This window comes from Rhamphochromis longiceps, linkage group LG10 (assembly GCF_057381845.1).
Source record: "Rhamphochromis longiceps isolate RC_006_pf linkage group LG10, R_longiceps_female_GT1.1, whole genome shotgun sequence".
NCBI classification, from domain to species: domain Eukaryota; kingdom Metazoa; phylum Chordata; class Actinopteri; order Cichliformes; family Cichlidae; genus Rhamphochromis; species Rhamphochromis longiceps.
The window spans coordinates 11,843,181-11,870,317 of NC_140566.1; the positions used below are offsets into that span (position 1 = coordinate 11,843,181).

At 39.1% G+C, this 27,137-nt stretch overlaps 1 protein-coding gene across 1 annotated transcript in view; it reads right to left on the reverse strand.

Annotated features, from left to right (window-relative positions):
• Nucleotides 1-1,022: 1,022 nt before the first annotated feature.
• Nucleotides 1,023-27,137, reverse strand: part of gabrb4 (gamma-aminobutyric acid type A receptor subunit beta4) — a 57,614-nt gene continuing 31,499 nt past the window's right edge. Inside the window, exons 3-10 of the mRNA XM_085419558.1 lie at nucleotides 20,839-20,906; nucleotides 18,442-18,662; nucleotides 10,367-10,449; nucleotides 6,385-6,522; nucleotides 4,359-4,511; nucleotides 3,048-3,304; nucleotides 2,262-2,351; nucleotides 1,023-1,962 (exon numbers count right to left, since the gene is read on the reverse strand). Of these exons, the coding sequence (XP_085275684.1) occupies nucleotides 1,609-1,962; nucleotides 2,262-2,351; nucleotides 3,048-3,304; nucleotides 4,359-4,511; nucleotides 6,385-6,522; nucleotides 10,367-10,449; nucleotides 18,442-18,662; nucleotides 20,839-20,906 (1,364 nt within the window). The 3' untranslated portion in view covers nucleotides 1,023-1,608. The remainder of the gene's footprint in view (nucleotides 1,963-2,261; nucleotides 2,352-3,047; nucleotides 3,305-4,358; nucleotides 4,512-6,384; nucleotides 6,523-10,366; nucleotides 10,450-18,441; nucleotides 18,663-20,838; nucleotides 20,907-27,137) is intronic.

The window sequence follows — 27,137 nt, forward strand, 5'->3', positions numbered from 1 at the left end:
GCAAAACAGCAATAATCCATATGGATTGTAGGCCTTTTGGTTGTTACATCATTCAATTTATGGCTATTTCTGGGACACTTTCCCCCCCAAGAATCCTTCCTGCTTATAGGCTGTCGTTTCTGATCCTCGGGGTTTGGCGTATGTGTGGGATGGCACTGACTGAGTTTAAGATTGAAACGTTGAATACTTTTTTCCCCAACACCTTCTGAACGTGCTGCCCGATACTGTCCCGATCAAATAATCTCGACCTCAGAGCCTCCGACACTGAGAAGAATGCTCAACGAACAAAACAAAACAAAAAAAGAATACTATATACTCAATGACAACTGGTCAAACTGTAGGCGGATATGTTGACTCTTTTGAATATACATGTTCGCACATCTTCACTGCAGAATAATTTCAAACGAATCACAAAAGCAATCCTCCGTTTCCTCTTAGCAAACACAAAGCAGGATATGACGTCAATGAACGCTGCATCTAAAGAGCGTCGTTAGGAGGAAAGAAACAGCACAAATATACTTTCATGAGAATACTGAATGATAAAATGTACAGAATATGCTTTTTTTTTTTATCTCCAAACAATCAAAATGAGTAATGCATACCTTTGACTCTTTTATCTTGTAATGCCCTAGCTCTAGAACATGTTCTGACACTCTCTGAAATCACAGTATTTTTCAAGTCAAAACCATATCTACAATAATCAGTATTTTGTTTTTAACCGTAATGAAAAAAAGGAGCCCTCTCCCTCAACCTCCAACCCCCCACCCAATCCCCACCCTCCCACGAGGACGCGTTTCTAAAAACAACATGAGAAGAGAAAGGAATACAAGGGTTGTGTTGACTCTCGTCGAGAATGCGGCGGTCGTCCCCCATCCGAGCGGCCCTCTAATGGAGACCATTAGGCCAGAGTTGATGTCTGATAAAGAGAACGATATCACTTCAAAAAACCCAAGGAACAACACATAATCCAAACAAGGTTGCTGTACATAGTAGAACCGGAGATTTCCGTGCATGTTATCCATGGGTGATGGCAGGGGTGGGGGAGGTGGGGGATTCGGCTGTAGGGGTGCGTGTGGGGGGGTGCCAAGGATCTCACTCAGCTGATGCCTGAACAGACAAGCCACCACTGATTTCATGAGCTGCAGAAGAGGATTTTTGATTACAGTAAGTATCAATAAAAAGTCAATGGGACTCTGAGACATCGTTTCTCTCTCGAGAGCTTTCGCTTTCTCTTTTTTTTCTTCTCTTTTTTTCCCCCTTTTCTTTTTTTTCTTTTTTTTTTTTAGCAAAAATATCATGCAGTCTTTAGTTCCAAAACCCCCCTTGGTGGGATCTCGTGTTTGTTTTGTTCGTTTCAGCAGGAAAAAGAAACTCAAAGTCTCCAAATTCTTCTTTCACAATTATTCTTAAACATTCAAGTCATCCTATTAATACTTTGTACAGCAGAAAGGTCTTTCGGATTTCACATGTGTATATATAAATATAATATATAGAAATATGCATATACATATGTTCAACTCGTATATGTGTATACATATTTTGGAACTGTATCAAAGCCAATTTAATGTGCTCTCAAAATATGGCCCATGATTCCTTGTGGGATGCACATCATTTCACATAGTACAACCAGTAGATAAGGTTGAAAAATCCAAAGGTGATAGGGAAAATGACCCGGGACCACTTGTCAATGGTGCTAACATCTGACAGGTTGGGGATTTTCAACTTGAGCTTGGAGGAGCGTCGTCTTAGCCGACAGTTGGCCCGGCTCCGCATGGCACTCCGATCCAGCGAATGGTGGCTGAAGCCATCTCGGGGGGCCATGGGCTTCCTGAATTGGACCCCGGAGCTGTCAAAGGACATGACCGAATTCCGAGAGTCACTGACGCTGCTCCCCACGTCAGAAGGCATCACTTCGTTATTCATCTCCAGCGTGGTGAGGAGGATGTTTCCATAAGCATCCACCTGTGCAAAGCGGCGAAAGACACAAAGATTCAGCGAGGTCTGAAATGCCAAGGAGCAGCCCCATTAATCCCATTAAAACTGATACTTATGTTAAACCCCCCCTCCCATCCCACAAGCTGTCAAGCTTAAGCAAAATGCAGGGATGATATGGAATGTCATTTCTCGCATGCAACAGAAATAGTTAACAAGACTTTCTTTATATATTACTGCTATTATTATTTTCTTTCTTTTTTTTTTAACACAAGTTACTTTATCGTGAGGTCTGGCCTACAGCTGATATGATTGCTAAATAAATGTACCCCAACTTTTCTTTGTTCCTCGAGATACAGATTTCTTCGCTGTGTAAATGACCTGAAGGTGTTGGTTTGAAACGGCACGGAAATGGAGTCCTTGCAATGTGAAAGAAAAATGAAGAGAACATTAAACGGCTATAAAAATACTGGCAAATAAGCACATTTTCTCAGAAATTACACAAGGCATAAGACATAGAGTTAACAGGAACAACTTTTGAATAAACATAGCATTTTTAGTACCTCACACACAGGAAAACAGGAAAGGGGGGGGGCTTTTTTCACTCCATTTTAGCATCTGTCATTGGCAAATTGCATAAGTGCTGATGCTTCCTTATCTTACGTTTTGATGTTTATCCAATTTTTCTTTTTTTCATTTTGCAGGAAAACAGGTGCTGAAATATAAGGCCGGCCGAGTGAGAGTGAATAAAGCCTACAGCATAAACATAGACAACAACCTAAATAAGAAATGGGAATGTTTACACCACTGTTGAGTTAGATGAATAGGTATCTCAATGAAAAAGGCTATGTTCGATAAAAAGCAGTCAGTGCTTGAGGGAGAAGCAATGGATGATGGTCGGTGAATGCATGTGGTGGCATCAGTATGCTTGTGGAAGATTACTTCAGGGACTAGTGTATGCATATGTGTCTTTGGATAAAATGGCTGTGGCTCGAAATCTTATGTGCAGAACATCGTTGTTTTGTACTTGAACTCTGACTGACACAGAGAGGTGGAGTACAAAAAAAGGGGGGGAAAGAGAGAGAGAGAAAGAGGCGGCAGATGAAGATGCAAACCTGTTCCCTCAGGCGCTTCTCTTCGTATCTTGTGCGCTCATTGTTGGCTTTGTTCAGCCTCTCGCTGAGTTTCTTCTGTTGCGCGGGGCCCCGACCAAAGAACACGTAATTTACAAAGGCATATTCAAGCAGGGCCAGGAACACAAACACAAAACAGCCCATGAGGTAGACGTCGATGGCTTTCACGTATGGAATCTTTGGGAGAGTCTCCCTAAGGTGGGTGTTAATAGTGGTCATGGTAAGCACCGTTGTCACACCTGAGTACAGCAGCACACACACACACACACAGAAAAGAAACACAGAGACCGTCAGATACTGCACATGTACACACTTTTACTCCAAACTGTACTTGTGTATCGTTACTTACTGCGTGGTGATAGAAGTGGTGAAAGGAGTGCACAATTTACTTTTATTTAGACAAAAATGTCATTCCAGTGTTCTTTTCTCCCTTTTAATCTTGCATTGCTTTGCTAATATAGTGGTAACTAAGTAATATTTGCCTTTAATGCGTGTTAGAGGAGATAAGGAGAAAAGTGGGATTGTTAAGTAAATGTAATCGGATACATATTTTTACTAGAGTTCATTGATTGGCTCCAAAGTAGGAGTTACAGTTCGCCGCTTTCACAGGGCCTCTGTCACTAACACAGAGAGACAGCCAACCATTCACATCTACCTCCAATTTACAATCACCAGTGAACCTAACATAAGCCTGTCTTTGGACTGCCAGAGAAAGACCATGAAAACATCCCCACGCAGAAGGGCCCAGCTGGGGGGTGGATTTGAACAGAGGACGCTGCACCATCACTATGCCACCGTGCCACCCTGATCACATCTTAGTCTAACTATCATAGCGTTAGTCACTTTGATGCGGTTTATTCAATTATCATGGCAGACAATGCTCTGAGAATACTTGAGAAATTGGATAAGTGTCATGAAAGTTACCAATTTTGGTAGTGTAGCTGGGCCTTGTGTCATTACTAATTATTTGCAATAAAAATATTATATTTAAAATAAAGATTTTTTTAATACTGTCTCACTGAAATAGTTGTGTTATTCTGTTTTTGGACTAATTTCTGGGAACAAAAGAAATTCCACATGACCGCAATGTCCTATTGAAAATAGCTGATGCTGTGACCTTTAGGTGTGCGTTTGTTGTAATTATCTATCAGTCATTTGCCTGTATATGCTTCAGAGTTACACAGGAACAAGTAACACTGCACGACAGCCACATGTTGTTCCTTCCTGTGATAATAAATATATTCTAGCAGAGATAGTTATGAGTTTAATAATGCAGCAGTGGCTGCGGCTTACCCAGGGCCACCCGAGCTGCAGAGGCATCGTAATTGATCCAGAAGGAGACCCAGGAGAGGATGGTGATCAAGATAGAGGGCATATATGTCTGCAAGATGAAATATCCAATGTTCCTCTTAATCCTAAAACTCAGTGAAAGCCTTGGATATGCACCTGTAAGGAGAGAGGATGGAGGATGGGTGATTTTGGAGCAGGAGAAGAGTGAAAACACATTAGTAAAAAAAAAAGAAAAAGAAAGAAAGGAAAAAAGAAGGGAGAAACCATGGCACAATTTAAGTGTTCCAAACTCTGCACTTTGACAACACGCAGGGTAGTCATTTCTCCATTTGTTCAGATGGAGCACTTAATTTCCCCAAAGCGATGGATTCCTTTCCAGGGACAAGTTCGATTCCAATTAAACATGGCAGAAAGTCGCAAACGAGGCAGATTTTTCTGCAACCCCTATCTCAGCAGGCAGCTCCAGCATCCCTCTGAGAATTGTCACAGTGAGCTGCTCTGCTTTTCTTTTGCACTTTCTCTGTCCTCTAAACATTAACAAACGGCCATTTTTAAAGGTGGATAATTGCAGTGCATGCCTATATGCTGAGAGGAAGAAAAATGTGTGCCGTAAGTCATTTATTGCAGAATCTTACCAGAAAATGTTTTCTAGGAAAACTATCAGCCAATGTAAACACTGATGGGTGGTTTCTCTGCTGTCTAGACAAGATATTTTTAAAAAAAAAATGTAAATAAAACTAGAATACAATGATGTACAAAAGATTTTGAGCACAATATTTAATTGGAAATCGTGCAAGGGCATGTTTATGTCTAACAGAATTTCATTTTGAGTGTGAAACTGTCAGCAAAAGTTGCGACAGGGGCACCGTGTTACATCTTGTCATTTTTTTACACAAAAAGATGAGCATTTGGGAACTGAACAGGTGAATGTGTTATCCAGTGTTGGTTTTTACTTTTTTACTCTGGATGCTATAACTCCAAGAGGATTTGGTTGGACATTATGTTGCTGAAAGAACTTTCGGCAAAAAGTGCTGCTCTAAAATCTTCATGAATTTTATTGAGTATTAATGGGAGCTTCTGTGCCATTGCACTAATGCACCACCACACAATAGAAACTATAGTTGTTGGCTTTGGACCAATGTGTTACCTGACTTACCACCTTTAAGTCACTGATCTGTCATCTTGTCATCTCACCAAAGGACAATTTTCCACTTTTTTTTTCTTTGCATGATTTTCACTTGTATTGTATTGTCGATGTAGCAACCTCGAATTACCTGTAAATCTTTTAATGGACATTCGCATAAATGCCTTATCAAATGTGATAAATACATGCCAGATAAAGAGCAGCAACAAATATTATTGGAAGTCGTCAAACTCAATGAATTATTAATCATACATTCGACTTTTTCCTCTGTTTACCCTTGTCTGGTTGCTTAAGGGAAGTTGGAATCAGTTGAAACACAACTAAAAGGACATTTATGTTACACGTCTAAGGTCGCTTCTACATCTTTGCTTGTTGAAAGTCCGATGAGAAGATTAATAATCCGTACGCTGAATACGAAGCACAGAGAGAGTGAAGTGTTAGGTTAACATAAATACTGCAAATAAGGATAATGAGCTAGCATGCCTGTATTCAGAGGGGAAAAAGCTCACCTACTAATAAAGCTATTTATCTCTCTCAAGCGCTCTAATTAACACATCTCATCCCCGGAGTCACTGACGTTTGCCAAGCAAACTGACAAGATTGCAAGGAGGCACTGCCACGGGCCAAGAAGTATACAGTATTTATGATTCTTTTAATAGCAATAATGATAAATAAAAGCTAAATCAAGAGTTTTAGAAGTGTTGCATGAGTAATCCTGATGAGACAGTTCTCTATAATCTCTAATTTGTGAGAAACAAAAAGATGTTTGCTGGACCATTTCAGGCTTTCATAACCAGCAGCTCAGTTTCTAAATTTCTGCATTTTTATTGTGATTTATTGTGCTTGTATGCAGCCTCTGTCTAAATAGATGTGAAGCATTCTTACCTGTAGTAAAGATGACCTCCTTGGACACCAATTGGGTGGCCACGATGGAGAACTGAGGTAACTCTAACTTGTCAACGCCTGTAACAGCATTGTCTCCTCCTTCCCAGAAGAATACAATGTCATCTGTGGTATATCCATCTGTGCCAAGGTCGGGGAAAATGAGAAGTCAGGGGAGGGAGGTGTAGATGTGATAAAGAAACCCTCGTTAAAGTCAACCACATTTCTGTATGAAGTCTGATACATGAGTATGGATAATAAGTCAGGGCCTGCACTGCTTTGAAGTCACTGAGAGTTCAGGAACATGGTGTCTTTATATGTCTGTTGACTGCCTTCCTAGATAATAGTTATCTATCTATCTATCTATCTATCTATCTATCTATCTATCTATCTATCTATCTATCTATCTATCTATCTATCTAAGAACATCATATAAACAGAAAAGCATGGTAGTGGTAGTGTGATGATCTGGGGTTGCTTTGCTACTTCGGGAGCATCAACCAGGATTTCTGCTCGTTACTAGAATGTCCTGAAGTAGAATTCCCTGCCATCAGTTTGTATCCTGAAGCTCATGCATACTGGAGTTATGTAGCAGTCAAAGTCCAGACTTAAATCGAATTGCTTTGGCAAGACCTTAAAAGGACCGGACCGTTCCTGCTAAAAAACTAAACAAAAAACCCTCCAATGTGGCTGAATTAGAACAATTCTTCAAAGAAGAGTGAACCAAAGCTCCTCCACAGTGGTTTGAAAGACTCATTGCCAGTATTTGCAAATGCTTGACTGCAGTTCTTGCTGCCAAGGGTGGCTCAAAAAAGTGCATGTGGCATTTGTTTTTCACATAGGGACGGGTAGATTCGGATAGCTTTTTCTCCTTAATAAAAGCTATCATCATTTAAAAACTATTTTGGGTTATGTTTGTCTAATATTAAAATTTGTTTCACGATCTAGAACATTTACGTGTAACAAACGTTCATGTTTTTGTTGTAGTTTTTCATTTGGTGTATTTGTTAAGTAAAAGATCAAGTGTAGTCAAGCAGTGAGAGCAGGAAGAACACATTTTTGCTTAAGACTTAAATCTACCAATCCATAATCACATGCTTCACTATCCCATCTCCTGTGAAGATATAGCCCCGTATGCATTAATATCTACATAAATTAACATATACTGTATCATAGGTATGACGCGCCCACATATTCTCAACTGGCAGTGCAATTGAAAGTGACCACAGTTAGATTTATGTCAGTAGGCCAGCATGCATTCACTGCAGAGCCGTTTCTCAGTCTGAGAAGTATTACTCCATTTCACATTCTACTACTCTGTGCTCAGACCTGGACTGCATTCAGTAAGGGACCAGGATTCATTACTATTAAATCTCTCTTTTAGGTTATAGGAAATGCGACATTGTCCATGAAATTGAAACAAGTGGCTGACTTATAAATCAAACTGATGTCTAATGTGCACCATTCACTAGTGCATAGCTTCCATGACTGTAAATAGCAGAAATGCATGCAAGTCTTTAATTCACAGCCTGTCCATATTTGATTGCTTATTGAAATCCCCGAGGGTAAATTCTAGGCAGTTTTATCTTGAACAACATGAACCACAAAATATCTGGTGTATTGAGCAAGTGGATTTGATTGATGGAACGGTCAATGAAAATGATCAAGCAAATACAATTTTTAATTACACCACAAGCATATTTTTCTCTCGGATAATGATTTATTGAAATTAAAGCATTTGGGGGAAAATAATATGTGAAACAGCTGCCAGCTAATGTTAGGAGTTGTATTTTATAGGAAAGTTTAAAGTGAAGTGCAGACTTTTAGTTTTTATTTCAAGGGCTTTTTTTTTTCAATAACTATTTGGGAATTACAGACACTTTTAAACACAGCCCACTCGTTTTCAGAGGATCAAAATTATGAATTGACACAATTTTAAATATAAGGATTGTTTTTTATACTTGGATGAAAATTCTTTGACTGGCTGAAATCTTGTTTGTGGTTCTCTCTGCCTTCAGGTTTGTACTTAGTAACTGAAAAGCATGCACTGTTGGGTTGAGACCAGGAAATTGATAAATATCCCAAACCCTTCCTGGTCTTTTTTGATACTTTGTTGATGTTTGTAGTTTTGCATTGTGCATCTTTTGGCAAATTATGGGTAGAGGATACGCTACTTTGAGTTTATGATTGTTTTTTACTTTGTTTTCTTTGTTAACACAAGTATTGTTTGATGGCTTTGTGTTGTGGTAGTGGTAAGACTGTTTATTAATCGGTGAGCATGGCTAACTTATTAGTCTTTCCCAAAATATCAAACTGCCCCTTTAGGACATACTGAAAAAGTTCCGATTTTTGAAAGAAACATACTACCTTATTCAAAGTATCTGGGTCCAGACTACCTTCTAAATGAATCATTGCTGATAAGCCCTGAATCTGGTGCTAAATGGAACCTAACCAATAACTAATTACTACCTTCTTGCTACCGATATATTGGTTACATGTCTTATGTACAAATTATTCATTGAAATGTATGATGTGGATGTGATGGGTAGAGTTAGTATATTATTTATTAATGTGGACACTATGTTACACATTGAAAGTTCACTACGGTTTGCAGTATTAATTACTGGCCTTTGCCACTGAATAATCCACGGCTGGCTTGGTCCATCTGTCACACTGATGGCGGACTGTGACTATTAAAACTGGGACTTCAGCTCAGCCAAAACTTAGCCGCAACATTAAAAAGGCAGCAACCGGGGAAAAGATTTTGCCAGTAATAGGGACTATATCTCAACCTCACTTCCTATTTCATCAACTTAAGTGATGTCGTCATCCAAATAGATTCAATTTTCCTCCCTTTTCCTGTAAAGAACGCAGACAGTTCGAGTGTATCGGTGTTTTCCCAGACTACTGAAAGGAACCAAAGAAGTTATCTAATTTTTGTGCGTGTATTTCATTTCAGCTCAGTTTTGCAGTCATTTACGGTCATATTAGTTTCTCTCCTCTGCGTTCTTTGCTGATCTATGCACCCTAAAAACCCTTTTAGATTGATTACTGTCTCTTTTGGAGGTGAGTAATCAATGCACATCATCAAGCACTGCAACTTTTTCTTTTTCTGAAGGCAGTCATGAAGTCATATACGCCGAGGGTTAAACATCAGACAATTGCCATACATGTGCAAAGATGACAAATATCTTTCTAATTCCTCATGCTACAAAATAAACCAAAATAAAACTTTATGTATTTGCACCTAATTCAATATAGATTACCTGTATTGTAGTGATTAGCTAGCAAAAAAGTCATGGTTGAACATTAGGGTGGAGCATACTGGGGGCCGTCTGCATTATGCGAAACTCTTGAACCTTTTATGCATCAGTTTATGAAGGAAAATTATTATCAGGCCTGGGGAGTAAAAATATGACAAAAATTCTGATATAAAATAGAGTTAAGCTCCCAGACAAACCATACTGCTTTTAAATAATTATTCTCAGCTTTTCTTCCCCCTCACAGTTTGGGCCACTCTCCTTAAAAGTTGCTTTAGTTAATTGAGGCTGCAACACTGATTCTTTTTCATCCATCCTGCTTGAGATCATTGTCCTGCTACATGGTCCAGTTCCGGACAAGGTTTCGCTGTTAGACAGAGGGCCTCACATTTGATTGTACAATCATTTGATATACAGAAAAGGTCCTGGTCATGGCTCCAAAACAAGACCAAATCATCACCCTTCCACCACCGTGCCTACATGTTTGTGCTGATATGGTTTTTTGGATTTTTCCAAATGCAGTGCATTCTTGCATACTTTTTCTAATTGTAGTGTCATGAACTTTAACATTTAACATGCTAACTAAGGCCTGTAGGGTCTGAGAAGTAGCTCTTGGGTTTTTTGCTATTTCTCTGAGCATTGCACAGTTTGACTGAGAACAAAAATTTATACTTATGGCTGTAGGTATGTTATTTTTTTTTTGAAGGGTCTTTTGCATTACTCACAGCTTTCAATTTCCAGGGTGCAGTTCTGTTCATCAAGAGGGTACCTCCTTAAGTCCATCATGCAAGCAGCAGTAGTGGTTATCCTGTGAGACAAAGACAGAATAGAGACATGAAGACCTGGTACAGAAAAGACCAGATGAGGGGAGTAGTAAAAAGTCCAACAACAAGGAAGACATAGTGCAGTGGGGCAAGGAGTGGTCCTTTACCTGGAAGTTTCAAGTTCTAATCCTGCATGAATCCAAAACTTGCATTAACCTTTTTACGGCACATGTGAAGCTCATGGTCAGGAGATCTGCAGGAAGTAGATTTTCTTTTTTCAAATTCTTCCTTTTCTTGACATTTTTATATTTCTCCTTTAATATAGAGGTCATCATTTGTCATGTTGTACATAATAATGAACCATTAGTATGACGATTCCATAATCAAAATTCCCTTTAAGAGTAATTATTCTGCAGGTCATTGATTTGATGACAGTTTGTCAATACTCTATCTGTCCCTATGGGTCTGAACATACATAGCTTTGTAGGTTCTTTTCTATAAAGGGGAAAATGTGAGACTTCAGTGTGATTTATACATTTGTGATTTTTGAGGTCTGGTGACGTTATTTCGTTTTATGTGGATCACTAACTGCTCAGAGCCTGCATAGGATTTTGTCGATTTATGTTATTTATTGCTTGCTCTGAGATATGCATTTCTGCCAGGTAGCTTTAGAAAAATGTATGCATAGTAGCTTAATGCCAATAAATCAAGGCGCACGGGAAAGCAGCTTTGGCTACAAATTACACATGTGGGGATCTTTGAGATATTCACCGGTGCAGCAGATTTTAGTTATTACATTTCTGCGGTTTATACCAGCTGGTATGTGTTCATCACACCAGTTCTCATTTTCTTACTGCTGCCCTGTGCAAGTAAAATATATTTACAGTAAATTAACTTTCAGGTCATCGCCTTGTGACAGAAGCAAGCAGCACATTCATGTGAGAGCATGATAGCACCTCACAAAGTTTCAGCTTTTAGAGGATGCAATACTTTCGGGATACACTGAATCATATAAGCCACAGATGCTGCCAGAGTCCATGGTTTTATACTAATATAGCAAGAAAATATACACAACCATCTACCATAACTAGAATTAGAAATACATTAGATAATAAGCTCTTTGTGCTGGAAATATATTGCTTGAACACAGAGTCTGTAAATTGGTCATGGTGGCGTGAACACAGTTCTGCTGGCAGGTAATTGGAAAACAAAATATGTTCTGCTGAAGCTGATTTGGCTATATTTACACCCCAGCATGTGTGGCTACTAAAGCCATGATGGCAAAAGGCACCATGAAGGGTAAAGAAAATTATACATGTACATAAACAAAGTGTGCGACACGTATGTGTTTATTATTCACAATAACACTGTGCTGCATTCTGCTGCACAAGCAGTAAGCTGTTCAATCTGCATGCTGTTCTGCTCTACTGTACCGCACCTCCCTGTTGTCTCACAGCGATCTTCTGCTGAGAGGGTATAGCAGGGCCACTATTGTTACACACTGTGACAAGATAACATCATGCCTAATTACATTAACAGAAAAGGTCCCTTGGCAATCGTGATTCGAGACCAAAAGTTGAAAAAAGTCAAAGTTAACAATAATTACAGTTTAGAATTGCTATATGAGTCCATTTAGTCGGTTTCTCCCTGCACTTGTAATATGAGCACCATGAACACCATGTTAGAGAAAGACCAGGGTTTGGAGTAAACTAGATTTATGCAAACATACAATTGGGATTGAAGTTCATAGATAAAATAAACAGCTGAAAGTGGATAGTGCAGCAGTCCTTCGATATCATGATTACAATAATAAAGACAAGGAAAAAGTAGAACATTCACAGTTAAAAGAAACATTGGCTACCAGTTGGAAACAAACAGAGGTCTCCTGGGTTACATTTGAACGTTTCCTCTTGTGTTTAGCAAACCTGTCCATCCACCCAGACCACCTCCCTACATACCTTTACCTGTGATCACTACAGTCTACTACTACTACTTGCCTATGAGATGGGTTTTTTTAAAAAGGCATCATCATATTAAAAGTTGAGTCCTTTGCAGTTCAGACCGCAGAAAGAACACGGAGACAAAAAAGAAAGATAAATTATCAGAGATCATTTCAAATCATTTGGGGCTTCTGTTATAGATAGTCTACATACTAGCCAGGTTTGGTCTTGGTGCTGAAATTGCACTGAAAACTCAAGGAGTCAACAGAATTTGAGCTAATAGCCTCATGCAAACAGAAAGCAGCCAGTTTCCATTATCAATAATCTTGTCTCTTGCCTATAGATTATTCATCATGAAGTGCAGATATCTGCAGTTTTATGCAATCCCATCAAACACTGTGTTGTTTTTTTACATTGATTAAATGATCAATTTAACATTTTCCTTTACTGCAGTTAAAATTATTAATTAAAATAAATAAGGTTAAAATCATAACTCTCTCTTTTTTTTCATGATTGCACAGCAAACATTAACAAAACATTCAAAAAAGAGAGCCACCCCCCCCCCCCCCCCCTCCAGAGAAAACTAATACGATGGGTCCTTTTTGATCATAAACAGGAAGACAAATCCTGTCAAGACACTGTTACTATTCTTAAAAGACAATACCCCTGATACAGCAGCACAGCGGAGCAGTGGAATCCAGGCAGCTGCAGAAACAGCAGCTCAGAGTAATGGACAGAAATGAATTCTTTACCCCTCGGCAAAAAAAAGAAGAGAAGCCCACAAGAAATGAAATTGACTTTATATGTGACAGTTAACAAGTCAGGAGAGAATCATCATTGAGTAGGCACGAGCTTGGATGGCTCACAGCGAGGGGCTGGGATTTGGAAATGTCAGCAGATGTAGGTCAGCAACTTCCAGTCCCACAAGAGATGGTCAGCAGCCTCAGACCTGTGCATGCACTGCAGTCTGACACTCAGCACTCTCTACGCTCTGGATTTTAAGTTTATATGCAATGCAATTTAGTTGTCTTTGGAGGTAAAAGACGAAAGTGAGGTATGGGGAAGGGAGCCATCTCAATGGGCCGGCCATTGGAATTGGCATCTAACGCCTAAAGAAACCTTTGTGGTCAAAATTCTGTTTTGATGGAACTTTGCAGCATCTTTTAAGTCACTGCATTGCAAAAATGATTCATGAACAAAAGGGCTGACTAGTATGCAGCCAGTAATATAAAAAATAAATAAATAAAAGGTTCATTCCATTCATTTCAAAGAATTATGCCAACATAACACCACTACTAAAAGCAATCTGGAGGTGGATCCCAGAGGCTCGGCACTACAGACTGGTAGGCTTTCAGATATCTGAGCAAAAGTTGTGACGCCTACGCAGTCTACTCCTGTATCCATCTCTGTGTGGTAGTTTGCTTACCAAAGAAGATCACTGTAGTATCACAATGCTTGGCTTAATAAACAGAGCAACATGAGAGAGCAGATTTACAGAAACGGGAAGAGAGAGAACACAATCTGGCGAGAGCTTAGCTCAACAAAGCCCTCAATGCTCATATTGGCTCGTTGGTTTGCTGGTGATGATTCAGCCTCTGAACCCATTGGCAAGTTAGAAAAACCTGCTCAACAGTTTTTTACTGAATACATCTTCTTTTAGTGATGTTGGAAGTGACTTTGCGTGCAACACCCTGATGTTCCCATGCATCTTTTGCGGTTTGTTATACGTAATAAAGCACAAGGTTCAAATCTATCTGTAGAATTACCTGGTACAACCGAAAACAAAGAGCTTAAAGAACCAAAATGTTGCAATGATGGAATTTCATTGTTTGCTTTTTTTTTTTTTGTATTTGCATTCATACAATTCCTTCATCTCTGGATTCTTGTGGGCAAGCACAGCACTAATAATTCATGTGTCACAAGCATTTCAAGTAAGTGTTGAACTCAAAATATTAAGTTCAAAACTGTTCTGTGTGCATGTATGGGTACCTAACTTGATCCTCAAGCAATAGCTGAAATTAAAAAAATATATACTAGAAACTGAAGTGTTAAAACTGCTTTAAAGGGTTCAAAGCTAAACTGTATGGACTATTACTTGAACAGTGCATAATCCTGTTAAAGTATTACCCTAAAAAAATGTTAATTAAATCTATGAATAAAAGTAATGCCTTTTATCCCACTGAAATTTATTGCTGTACGAGAAAAAAGAGACACAAGTACTTTGAAATTATGCACAAGCCTAGTTAGACTGTCACATCAGAAGAACTGGTTTGTGATCCGAACCATTCTTGGAGCATTGATCATTGCTGCATCCACAACTCTCCATTGCAATCTATGTATTACAATACGGAAAATTTAGAACTAAGGATAATTATTACCGTTTACTTTATTAAAGTAAACTAAGTTGTAGCGCAGAACAGAGTAGTCTTTGAGTTATAGGTCTGAATATAGCATCTTCTAAAATATCTTTTTTGTGTGTGTGTTTGATCATGAGAAAAATTGATTTAAAAAAAAAGTTGGTGCAATCTGACTGGTAATCTGGAAGAACAAAGGCTGCTGGTACAAAGAATCATTCACCATTCAACACTCAAAGCCACATCAGTGGGTAAAAAATGACGGTGCCTTTGTGAAGCAGAGACACTTTTAAGCTTTTACCCAAAATGATTATAAAAATAGAAGTAGTCGAAGAACGCAAGTTAGATTAGAATCACAGTAAGTTGTACGAAACAAAGCACATTTAAAAAAAAACAAACACAAAAAAAACACCAGTGCTAGCACATTTCACAGTGAGTGGGTAGAGAACAGGACAAGGTGCAGTAGCGTGTTTAATGTGATTGTCCACAGTTTGTGTCTATCCCCCACGTCGTGCTCAGTAGCAGGACGTGGGGGATAGACTCAAACGGGGAGGGGCTGCAATAAAATCCATTTAAAGACACCGAAAACCTCAGGCACTCTGATTTGAGAGTCACAACAATCAATTAGCTTGAACTCAGACTACAAACATTTATTGTGCATTGTCTGTTCTGGTTGTCCTCACAACCTCTGGGCAAAAGACGAACAAATCAAGAAAGCAATTTCATTACACGCTCATGGGAAGCTTATAAAGGCCCTGGAATCACCACTGCATGTACGATTATGCACTTTTTTCTAATTACACACTGCTGACAAAAATCAAATCTGAGACCATCTACTATACAGCTTACAGCAGACAACACCAAACTGTAGTACGTCTCAGGACGAGCTGTTGAAGAATTAGCTGACGTTAAAATCCCCTGGAACGGACTTCGCTTTCCATTTCGTGCATGCGGAATAAAAAGCCAGCCGAAGTGCAAATGCAGGTGTAATGCAATTTTCTTCTGGCTCTGGTCCATTTTTGCTACCCTTGTGCCTCTTTCTGCGGGCGCAGAGGAACCTGCATGTGTTGAGCTGCGCTGAGTGGAGCAGCTGGGAATGTTTATTCAGATCAGGTGGCGCAGTGTCATTTGGTACCATTTTGGCACAAGTCTCCACCTGCTTAAATTGGCCGCTGCACAAAGTTGTTATTTTATTCCACACACATTCAAAAACTAACAAAGCTAAATATTTAATGGGGTAAAGTCAGAGATTTCACTTGGTATATGCTATTTTGTCCGTGCTATTTTTCTGTTTGCTTAATTAGTACCTGCATGGAACAATTTTAAATACTTTTTTTCAAGTTCCCTTCCTTAAAATACCAAAATAGTGTACTCGCCTTCATAAAGGATGTACTCTCCAAGTCCCCCTCTAGTCGTTCCCAATGTGATCATCAGCTGGATGTATGTAAACAATGTTGGATATATAACGTTCCCCATCAAACAGCAACTCTTTTTTTTTGTTTTGTTAAAATAATATATTCATCCTATTCCTGACTTGGAGAACAGAAACACAAGTACAGATTGTACTTGTCTGGTCAGAAGCTAAAATTAGCTTGGCATGCCTGTGTGGAATTGTCACAGTAGATCCAGATGAAACCGTCTCACAGATATTTGTTTGCCACCTCTGCATCAGTGAGGATGCATTTCTGTTGAAGTGATAATAGCCCTGTGACGAGTCATAAGAAGAAAAAGAAATACTTTTGCAGTCACATCTCCTTTTGTGTCAGCACCAATTTGGTAATTTGGCATTTCTGAATGCTGATTATCGCATTAATAATTCATTACTTCATATGATGTAAACCCTGTCGCTGACATTTTCCTTTATTCGGCGAACAAAACGCCTTCCCAGCTTCTTTGCCTCTGTCACACTACTTTATTTTAATAACTTGTGTTAAGAAAAGCAGCAATCCATTGTGAGTTCCATAAACCTTACTTTAAGCAGTGCCCAGGGGATTTTTAGATGGGTCCCTCTGTGCGCATTTGCTGTTGACTGAATTGTCTGGTTCGTCACAGTGATCTGGGACATTGAGGTGGTGAGCATTTTAAACCTTTTTTTTTTAGCCTTTCTGGGTCAATGAACCTTTGCTTTAATGTATTCGTCACTGCTTCCAAAACATTGTGATTGTTTCAGGTCAAGCTTATAACTTTGCAGACCATTAACTTTAAAAATAAAACTTGAAAGTCTGTTTGTTGTTACCAAAAATAAATCTGTCATATTTCATCCTGCCAAAGGACCAGATGATATGGGCTAGCAGAGGTGATCTTGTTTTTCCAGCTTAAATGTGGTTTAAGGTTAGTAAAATATACCACTTGATGAAGGAAATGGCCGGCAGCACAGCAACAGTTGTTCAGGTGATCGTAAGAGCTGTATGTATGGATGTTCAGCAGTTTGCAAAAGTTTTAGCAATATCGAAATACTTATGATTCTGCTGTACTATTTATTTTACGGCTAATGCTGTTTATGGTCACAGTGAGACGGGTCCTTTACTGGCACACGTGGAATGTTTTTCTGTGCTCACATTATATTTTCTGGGGCTTAGACTTCTTCTAGTATAAAAGTAAAATGTAAAAGGCAACAAGAACTCTGTCCAGTTTCCTTCCAGGCTGTGGGCAGAGAAACATCCTGGAAAGATTTCTAATCAGTTGCTGAGGAAAATGGAGCTGCACATAGCCACACTCACACTGGGACATTTCATGGTGTCCAGTTCCTTCTCACTTGACCTGTTGAGACTGCAAGAGCCAATCTGCCTCTAAGTTCAGCTGTGTAACAAACTTTGGTAATGATAAAAATGATAAATAATAATTACGCAGTCTCATCTGTATTAACATTAAATGGCTCAGTCATGCTACAGCAAAGACAGGAAAGCAACCTCCTTGTAAAAGATTGGTGGTTGCAAGTTGATTGGATTGATTTTTTTTTTCTGATTTGGTGCCCAACTGTGAATAGCTGTGGCAACAGCAAGGTGACTGCACAGGTTGCCTGGTGGAAGGCAAGCAATTCTGACTTAAACAGTCAGTCTCAGACAGATTGCAGACAAAATAACTAACTAACTTCCAAACGCATTGCTATCTATTTGAGTCAGTATTCACTGATAAGGGCACGCCTGTGACAGGCCACTTTCCAACAGGGGGATCAACTCAACTGGTTGTAGTTTTGTTATATAGCTGTTCAACAGCAAGGCTGGTGAGTACCTGTGTCATTTTGTAGTTCAGTTGAAGTCCTGGAACACCTATGTCACTGTTTTTGGAGGAATTGGTTTGGGCTGGATTATTTTATTAACTGGATATTATCACAAACAGATTACATGTAATTCCCATCTTGACCCCATTCAATAGGACATGATAGCAAACTGATAGTACACTGACTCTGTCCTATTGCCATGTTTTCCCAGCCTGACATACCAAAGTTGCTCTGCAGACAGAGACTGTTTGCGGGTTGTTGTAGACCTGGTCTACTTAAAAGTTCATTTCACACGGTCGCAGCAACCAATAGTCATCAACCTAAAAATTAACTGCACTCTTAGTGTCACAGCATTGCTATTATGATGTGAAAGCAAATAAAACAACAGTTGGACGGTAAACAGAGAAAAAGAAAGACAGAAGAGTGTGGCACAATGTATCCACAGCACCGATGCTTGCCTGATAAGCCACATTAAAATTAACCAGCAACCCACGTAGTGCGTAGCGTTTTTACTGCTCTTACCTTAATCCATATAAGACGGTGCCATCAGGGTGCAGTCGGATCATACGGTTTTTTACTGTCACACCATGAAGAAAGGACTTCTTGTCATTAAGGAAGTAGGTGTCAGGGAGCCAAAGCTGGTCTGCTACACGGTTGTCCAGAGTTAGGTTTAGGTTCAGCTCACCATAGGCCAACCGTTTATCTCGCCAGCTCTGCTGGAAATACATTGTGATGGTATAGTCCTGGGAAGAAGTAAAGGAAAAACCAACATAAACCACAGGCAAAAAACAAACAAAGAAACAAAAAAGTACTCAACTGTACTCAAGGGGAAAAGTAGACAGTTGTTTTAGATTAACTGCTGCTCAAAAGTTAAGTGCAGAAGAAACTAGAAGATGCTTAAGTGAATCTCAGATCAGGAAAAAACATCTAATGTTTCTGATTGTGTTAAGGAAAAGCGTGAGAGAGAAGGATTAGGAGGAGAAATGCAGTGAAGTGGAGAAATATCGTCTTGCAGCTAATGTATCCCCTGTAGCCAAAGGGCTGTGCTGTTAATAGTGCTGAGAAAAACACGAGTACAGGCGCTTAATGTAAAACCTACAAAGTGCAAAAAAAAAAAAAACGGCGGCTTTCGATGCATCTCAGATTATTAGAGTTAAATAACAAGTTTACCCACACTCTGCATTTGAGCATGATGCCTATTAAGAGATCTGGTATCCTTCCTTTCTGATTTATTATTAATGACATAATATTTTTTCAGAAAACGCCTCACCCGTGTACAAATGAATGGCCACGGGGCTCGTAATGAGAACTAAACCAAACTACTGATAAACAACTCAATCACCCCTTTCAGTGACATTTCTCATTAATAATCAGCAATTTTAGATGCAAATTTGAGGAAAGGCACTCTAACGTCATTTTAAAAAACACAACCCAATGAAATTTTCTGCTACTCAAAAACCTGCAAACGCATCGACGGGCGGAAAACACTGACATTTTATGTTTTTGTTTCATTAAGACCGTGAATTTTTAATAATCAGTCTGAGTGACTGATTGTTAGATGTCTTGATGCATTCTCAATCATCCAGGAAAGTAAATCTCCAAAAGTTGATGCTGTGATTGCAGCCATTCCCCAACTCTCTGTGAATGGTACTCATGGCCATTGATCAGTGGGTTTTGGTTAGTGGTTGTTGATCAATGGTCATGAGAATTTGCGTAATTAACCTGACATCTGACCTCCCAGCCCGTTGTTCCTTCAGTGGGCTGGTTTCAGTCATTATGCAAATGTACTGTTTATAAGATTGGGGAAACCTGCAGTCAGCTGAGTCTGAAGAAGTCACTTGGATGAGTGATGAAATATTTCTCCTACAAAACGCTACGCCCAGATGAACAGAATCAACTTTAGGGGATTGTTAGATGTATGTCAAATCACAAATAAACTTTGAATTTTTGGAAAATTATTCCATCACTCCAGAAGCAAAAAAAAGCCATACAGCAGAAAATAATAACAATAATCATAATTTTTAAAAAGCTGCCACACTATGTGGGCGGCTATATCATGCTGAGTGAAAGAAAAAGAACGCTAAGAGACAGGATGATGTCATTTTTCAGACATCAGCCATATTGCCTTATCCAGTACTCCAGCCTGCCTCTCTGACAGTCTTTGTCAGAGCAAACGAACACGTTGTATATTACCTGCAAACTAGTGTGAGGAGTAATGATGAAAAAAAGGAAAGAAAAAAGAACCTGCAGTCAAATCTCAGTGTCTCATTCAGTAACAAGCAGAAGCGGTTGTCCACCATCACACGTATCCACAGTCTGTGTGGCCGTTCAGTCCAACTGAACTGTACAAAACACAGTTAGTAGTGTTTGTAGCTGGAAAGCCTTTGAGCAATCCTGCCTTTGCTGATTCTGTAAGCAAGTATTTGCCTTGGTATTTGCAAGTGCTGTGTGATAGTTATTTACTTGGTAGTGATCCCATGCAAAGTAAATGCAGGGATAATATTGCCAATACTGATTAGAATGATCATTAATTTGCAATTTGACCACTAAATCACTGTGATCGGATACCACAGTAATTAGTGAGCACACCAAAACACACCTTTAAGCTTTTCATGTATTTTCAAGTCTTCAAAAAACACTAATTTTGAAGACCTGGAATTTAAATGTGCTTGTCTCTAAAGCACTTTGGATCATCTTTTATTATTTAAATGTGCTGCAGGCTATAAATAAAAATAAATGTGACAGTCAACACAGAAATATTCAGATATTTTTCATAGCGAGTGTTTGAGATATATTTTTGGGGAATTTTGGTATCTGATATTTAATATTTGCATGGTTTAGCATGAATCTAGTCTCTTCTTGCAAGGTTGGGAGTTCCTAGTGTGAAGCCCTCCTTAAAACAATGAGATCTGAACTTACCATGTTTACTTCTGAGATGGAGTCTATACTTGCTATGTTGATGCTCATTCCTACGACGACTGGAGGACCTGAGGAGAAAGGAAAACTTGGCGTCACCAAAGCGCTTTTATTTTTTCTTTTCTTCTTAAACACACATATTTTGAAGCGATGCTCTAACATTAAACTGCTTGATAAATTCAGCAGCATCCACCCAGCCACATCAGATTTTGTGTACTGACTGATGCAAAAATCAACACTGTGTTATGTTTTTGCATATGAAAACAGCCATTTTTTTTTTTTACCGAAAATGCACTGTACCCTTGTTCAACAGCTCAAATACCCCCATCCCCAAAAAGACAAAAAAAATCACACTGAGCACAAATATAAAGGTTAGTGCTTAATATGTGCAGTTGCCAGTGGGTGGATGCAAAGCCCAGCGTAAAGATGAGCCCCTTTCAGAAGCCTCTGAAACCACACGGAGAAAATGCTCTCGTACATACACGTTTCTATACTAGCAGTTTATGTAAAAGAACGAAAAGAGTGAACCACGCCTCATTTACATGATTATAGTGCATGTGACAGATATGCATGCTGACTCTCTTACAAATGCAATAACCACATACCCATTTCAGTCGTCACACAACTTTAGGTTTACGAGGTGTATGCATTCACAGTGCACATAAAACCACAGTCGCTGCAACCAACAGCCAGTGACACCATGTGACTGTGCTGTATACAGTCATGAATACGCATGAGACATTGCCTCAAATACAGGAAGGCACACTGTAACACTAAAAAACGTAGATACATAACTGCAATAAGCGCTTGCTTGTTCTTTTCTTAATGCCTTGCATTGGCCTTAACTGGGGGAACAGATCTGTTACCATTAGTTCTCAGTGTTTTATTGGTGCAAAATACAGCCTTCCCATTCCCTGTTCTTCAAACTAAGTCACCTTTATTTTGGTTGATGGAGCCACAAAATATAATTTGCTGACACGGAAAACAGAAACAGCAATAGCAGATCAGTGATTGGTTCATGTGGCAAAGCTGAATCAGGGAATTCAGATGATGTGCCACAGTTTTATAGTGGAAGTGGCATTTGCATAGGAATCATAACTACGAGAAGAAAAAAAGCAACTCTGCTGCAGTGTGTACAATCTAATATATCATCATACATACCCGAAAGACATCAGACTTATAGCTTTTTACTAAAATGAATCAATGCGATAGCTACGTTATTAGTGCACTGCTGCTGTGTGAACTGCATGTGATATACTACTGTATATCATATGCATGGATATACTGCATCTACAGTATATCATTTTTCAGGGACTGGTGGCACACATTAATTAGAAAATAGAAAGGAATAAGGACGGCATGATAACTTTTTTTTATCACAAGCAATGACTGGTTTGTTATGCTGATTGTTTCTTCGAATTTTCTCTTTTTTAAATAAAAGTTTACTAGGCCATCATTTCCTGCACAGTTTTAACTGCACAGTGAGATTCCTCAGCATTAGCTGCTGGTAATAGGTACTGAAAGCGAAAAAATTTTTTTTGGAGTTTCATTGGGACAGAAGTATCAAGTAGAAAGCACCACCAATAATTACTTTTTTGTAATAACACAATATAATTAACACATTTTATGAATATGTATATTGTTATAGCCTATTGTGAGTCACAGAGTCAGAGAGTGACATACAGCTGATGGTTATACTGCACAAGTTCACATAGACAGATTCTTTGCCCAAAACAGATCTAAGACTTCACCTCTGGATCCTCTAAAAATATAACACTCTGAAATAAAAAATATATATATATTAATAAGAAAAAAAAAGTTGACAGCTGCTTTAGATGACGAGAGCTGTGGTGATGTTAAAGGTTGGAAACTTGCACAGTTCAGAGGCCATAAGGATTTTAAGTGTATAAAAATCACTAACATAACCCAGATCTGCCCAAATAATCTCACCATACAGAGTCTAGATGCATAAAGAGTCCCCATGACTATGCTTCTGATTATGGCTAAAAATAGAGTTCAATCTAGCCTGTCAGTCTGCTCTCAATAACTATAGTGTGTGTTTCTGTGATACAAACATCGATCCATAAACTTTATGTCTTGCCTCTGTAGCTTAGAGCATGGAACAAACTGTGCAGTCTAATTCATGACCAACTCTGACCAACATAATGACTAGGAACATTTTGTTTCAGCAGAAAGGTGAATGAAATAAACATTTCTGCTAGAATTAGCTTTGATGACTAATCGACTTATTTAAACTGTTTGTGTTTTGACAAACTTCATCAATTATACTAAATAACACTGCAATTGGCACTGACAGATTGTCTGTGTTTCTCTTTTCATACTGGTGCAACATCCACTTCCTTTATTAAATATTTAATTGTGTACCGCATTAGAACATTTAATTGTACTCCAGCACTCTGGAACAACTTTTTTTTTAAAAATACAGCGGGGTCCGAGATCTCCAAGCAATTCAGAACAGAGTGCTCACTGACGTGACCAGGAAGCCAAGACGGTTGTTGAATGTGGCTAAAACAAATGATTTATATCACGATCATACCCAATAAATCATTTTGCACCTCATTCCTCCTTAACGACACTTATGTTACACATTTCAGTGCATCATTCTGCTTAAACTATCATCTGCAACCTATAGGTGTAACTGTACTGACACACATGTGTGGGTAAAACATTGTTAAATTTAAAAACAAAACCTGTGGCAGCTTTGTCATGTATGAAATATTAGCACATATGTTAAGTGGTCACAATAGTTGGATTGGCAAATTAGTTAATGGGATTAGAACTGTGTTACCATTTGCGTACTACACATCAGGCATAACATTATGACCACCTGCCTCATATTGTGTTGGTCTCTCTTTTGCTGCTAAAACAGCCCAGACCCATGGACCCTGTACTGGACCCCTGTAGGTGTAAAGTAGTTTCTGATACCAAGATGTTAGCAACAGACCCTTCAAGTCCTGTAAGTTGAGAGGTGGAGCCTTCGGACCTGGGTGTACAATACATCCTAAAGATACTCAATTGGATTGAGATCTGGGGAATTTGGAGGTGAAGTCAACACCTTAGACTCATTGTTTTGCTTCTCAAACCATTCCTGAACACTTTTTGCTTCGTGGCAGGGCGCATTATCCTGCTGACAGTGACCATGGCCATCAGGGAGTACCATTTCCATCAAAGGGTGCACATGGTCTGCAGCAATGCTTAGGTAAGTGGTACGTGTCAAAGTAACATCCACATAGATGGCAGGACAGCAAGGTTTCCCAGGAGAGTATTATCACTTTTGATAGATACTGACCACTACAGACCAGAAACATCCCACAAGAGTTGCCGTTTTGGAGAAGCTCTGACCCAGTCGTCTACCTATCAAAACCTTACTCTAGCCTATTTTTCCTGCTTCTAACACATGAACTTTGAGGACAAAATGTTCACTTGCTCCCTAATATATCCCACCCACTAACAGGTGTCACGATGAAGAGATAATCAGTGTTATTCACTTCACCTGTCAGTGCTCATAATACTATGCCTGATCGGTGCAATCTTGAGGGTCATGAAATAACCCCCGAAGCCTCACTGCAACAATCTATGGCTTTAGAGAATTAAAAGGCATATCAGATGTCCGCTGTAAAACACAACAGAATCAGACGATCAAAAAACAGCAACAATACAAACATTCTATGATATTTTATGATAAAATGTGATAACATGAATGAATCTGCTACTATTCTGGGGATCTGACTGAAAGACCCGCACACGTTCTCTCCTATACTCTGCAAATTCTTCTTCTTTGACTCGTCCCACTACTCTAAATACCCTAAAGCTCTGTCATCTTTCCTGACCCATCTTTTCCTTAAAAAATGGATGATGGAAGGGGGTATAGGGCCATTTTCCATCACACTTTGTGAAAGCAACCAGCAACTGTTTTCCCCAGAGATGCCAAAGTACATTTGTTCGCTAGATGAAAACAGAAAGCACCAAATCTCACCTCTCTCTCTCCCACCCTCCCTCCCTGTCTCCCTCTGCATATGTTGACCCTGCTTTAGAGGAGCAGAGTCACTCACTTCACTACCACAGCTTTCTTGAAATAAAACTGTTGCCTGCACTTGCACTTCACAAGTTGGAACGAAAACAAACACCATTAGACGTTGATTTTCATAAAAAAAAAATAAAAAAAACCCCCCAACAGTAGCCACCACATACTTTCTTGTTCTCCGCTGCAAATGTTTCCAACCATCTCTTAGTCTGTCTTTTTAATAATTTATCAAAGGTTGGGATCTGTGGAAAAAGAAGGGTGCGAATAAGAGGAAGAGATCATAATGTCCCAAGGCAAGCCATATTGTGTGCGAACAATTAGCGAACTAGCGTGTAACACTAAGTTTTTCAAGAAGCCTCTGAATGTGTCAGCCTGCTCTGGCTCGCTGACGGGTTGCTGGCCAGCATCGCAGTAGGAACAGCTTGTAGCACATGTCTGATGATGGTCTGGGCATAGATGTGGTGCATTAAAATGGAAAAGAGGCAAAAACAATATGAGTTGATCTTTAGTCGCCTACTGGTTTCTCCTCATGTGGTTCCTCGTGAAACTGGGCACAGGGACATCACTCAGGGAACAGAACAGATTTACTGAAATTTTACTAAATTAAAGTCACCCTGTGGGGTTTTTTGATGTCCACTCGCATGGCAGTGTAATGACCACATGCTCTAACAGCATGAAGATTTTCCTGTGCGTGTGTGCTACATGGGTTGACTGTAAAGGCGAGCATTGTTGGTGGTAAAGAATCAATTAATCACATTAATCATTTTAAATGTAAGTGTTTAAAATGGGTTCTCTGTAGCAGGGCATCATGATTATAAACATAATACTATGTTTTTCTTATTTTATTTGCTCTTCATTTGATTTGGGTGAATTTGTACTCTAACATCACAACACAATTTAGTGTGTTTTTTTTTTAGGTGGACATTAAGATGTAATGTATAATATTTTCCCAAGCTTTCACAGTATCAGCAGAGGTGACTAGACTGAAGTCTTCTTAATGCCCATAGCATGTAAATAAAAGATGGCAACTGCCTCTGGGTCTGAAAAGTGAATATGATACAAATGTGCTTTAAACCTACATTTTTTTCTAGCGGCCAGCAGGGGGCAGTCTATGAGAAAGAATCCTAATTCCACCTTCATGTGTGACCCCCAGGAAACCTGAAGGATTTCTAATCTCGTTTGCTAGTTTTAAGTTGTAGTTAATGTACTCGAATGGTAATTTTGCAAATGATGCTGCCTTTTAGATTGAAACAGACCATAAATATACTATAGATGGTGGCAATGATGACAAATCATTATTGTTTGGTCAAGTAGCGTCCTGTCCTGGAATTCAGTCAGACTCATCAGTCATGACATCGGGTTTGAAAGGAACTCTCAAACTCTCAAGGCTGACCTCCGTATGTTGTTGTCTTTTTTTCCCCAGAAGGACGCTGACTATTTAGTTAAAATAATGGATGAAAAGACCAGTAGCGCTATCTTAAAGGATGGAGAAGCTTATGCTGGTCACATTTACTGAAAGGCAGGCACCAAAGAGAAACTTGCACAATTTTCATCAGGTTGAATTTTATTAAAATAAAGGTCAATAAAAGGCAAAGGATCAATAAACTCATCTTTGTTTTTTAAAATACAAATCAGTCAGTGATCTCATTCACTCCATATTTTCCCCCTTGCTCCTGCAGTGACTGTGATGGGACCCCAACAGTGGGTCCCATCCCACATTTTGAGAACTACTGCTTTAAACGAATAAGATATAAATGTGTTTCTTTTCTTGCCAGTAGCTGAAGTCATTATTGTCATGGCTCATTAGCATGGAGTGGTGTCCAGTAGATTTCCTAAATGGTTCATAAACAGAAAATAAGCCAATCTGATTTCATTCCTTGATGACAATTGTTTTTCTTTTTGAGCCCTTGCGTCCCCTCCTTTGCTTTTCATCTATTATGTATGCTGTCCTCTGAAGTCCAACAATGTGTTGCCACATTTAGCTTGCAGTCTAACAGCCTTATTTTGCCTCAGGGCAACCGATGTAGGGGGCAGTGGAGCTGCCCCACTTAATGTTTTCCATGGCAATGGCAGTTCAAATCAAAACAAAGTACGTTCATTGCTGGGGAGTGGCATATCCTGATTTCAACTGAGGGCAGGGCACACATGTCTTTGTAACTAATCTTTTGACTGCTAATCATGTTTTTTTTTTTCTAATCTTAGCTGATAATCCTAACCTGACTAATATCTGAAAAGTCGTTATTTATTATAAAGAAAA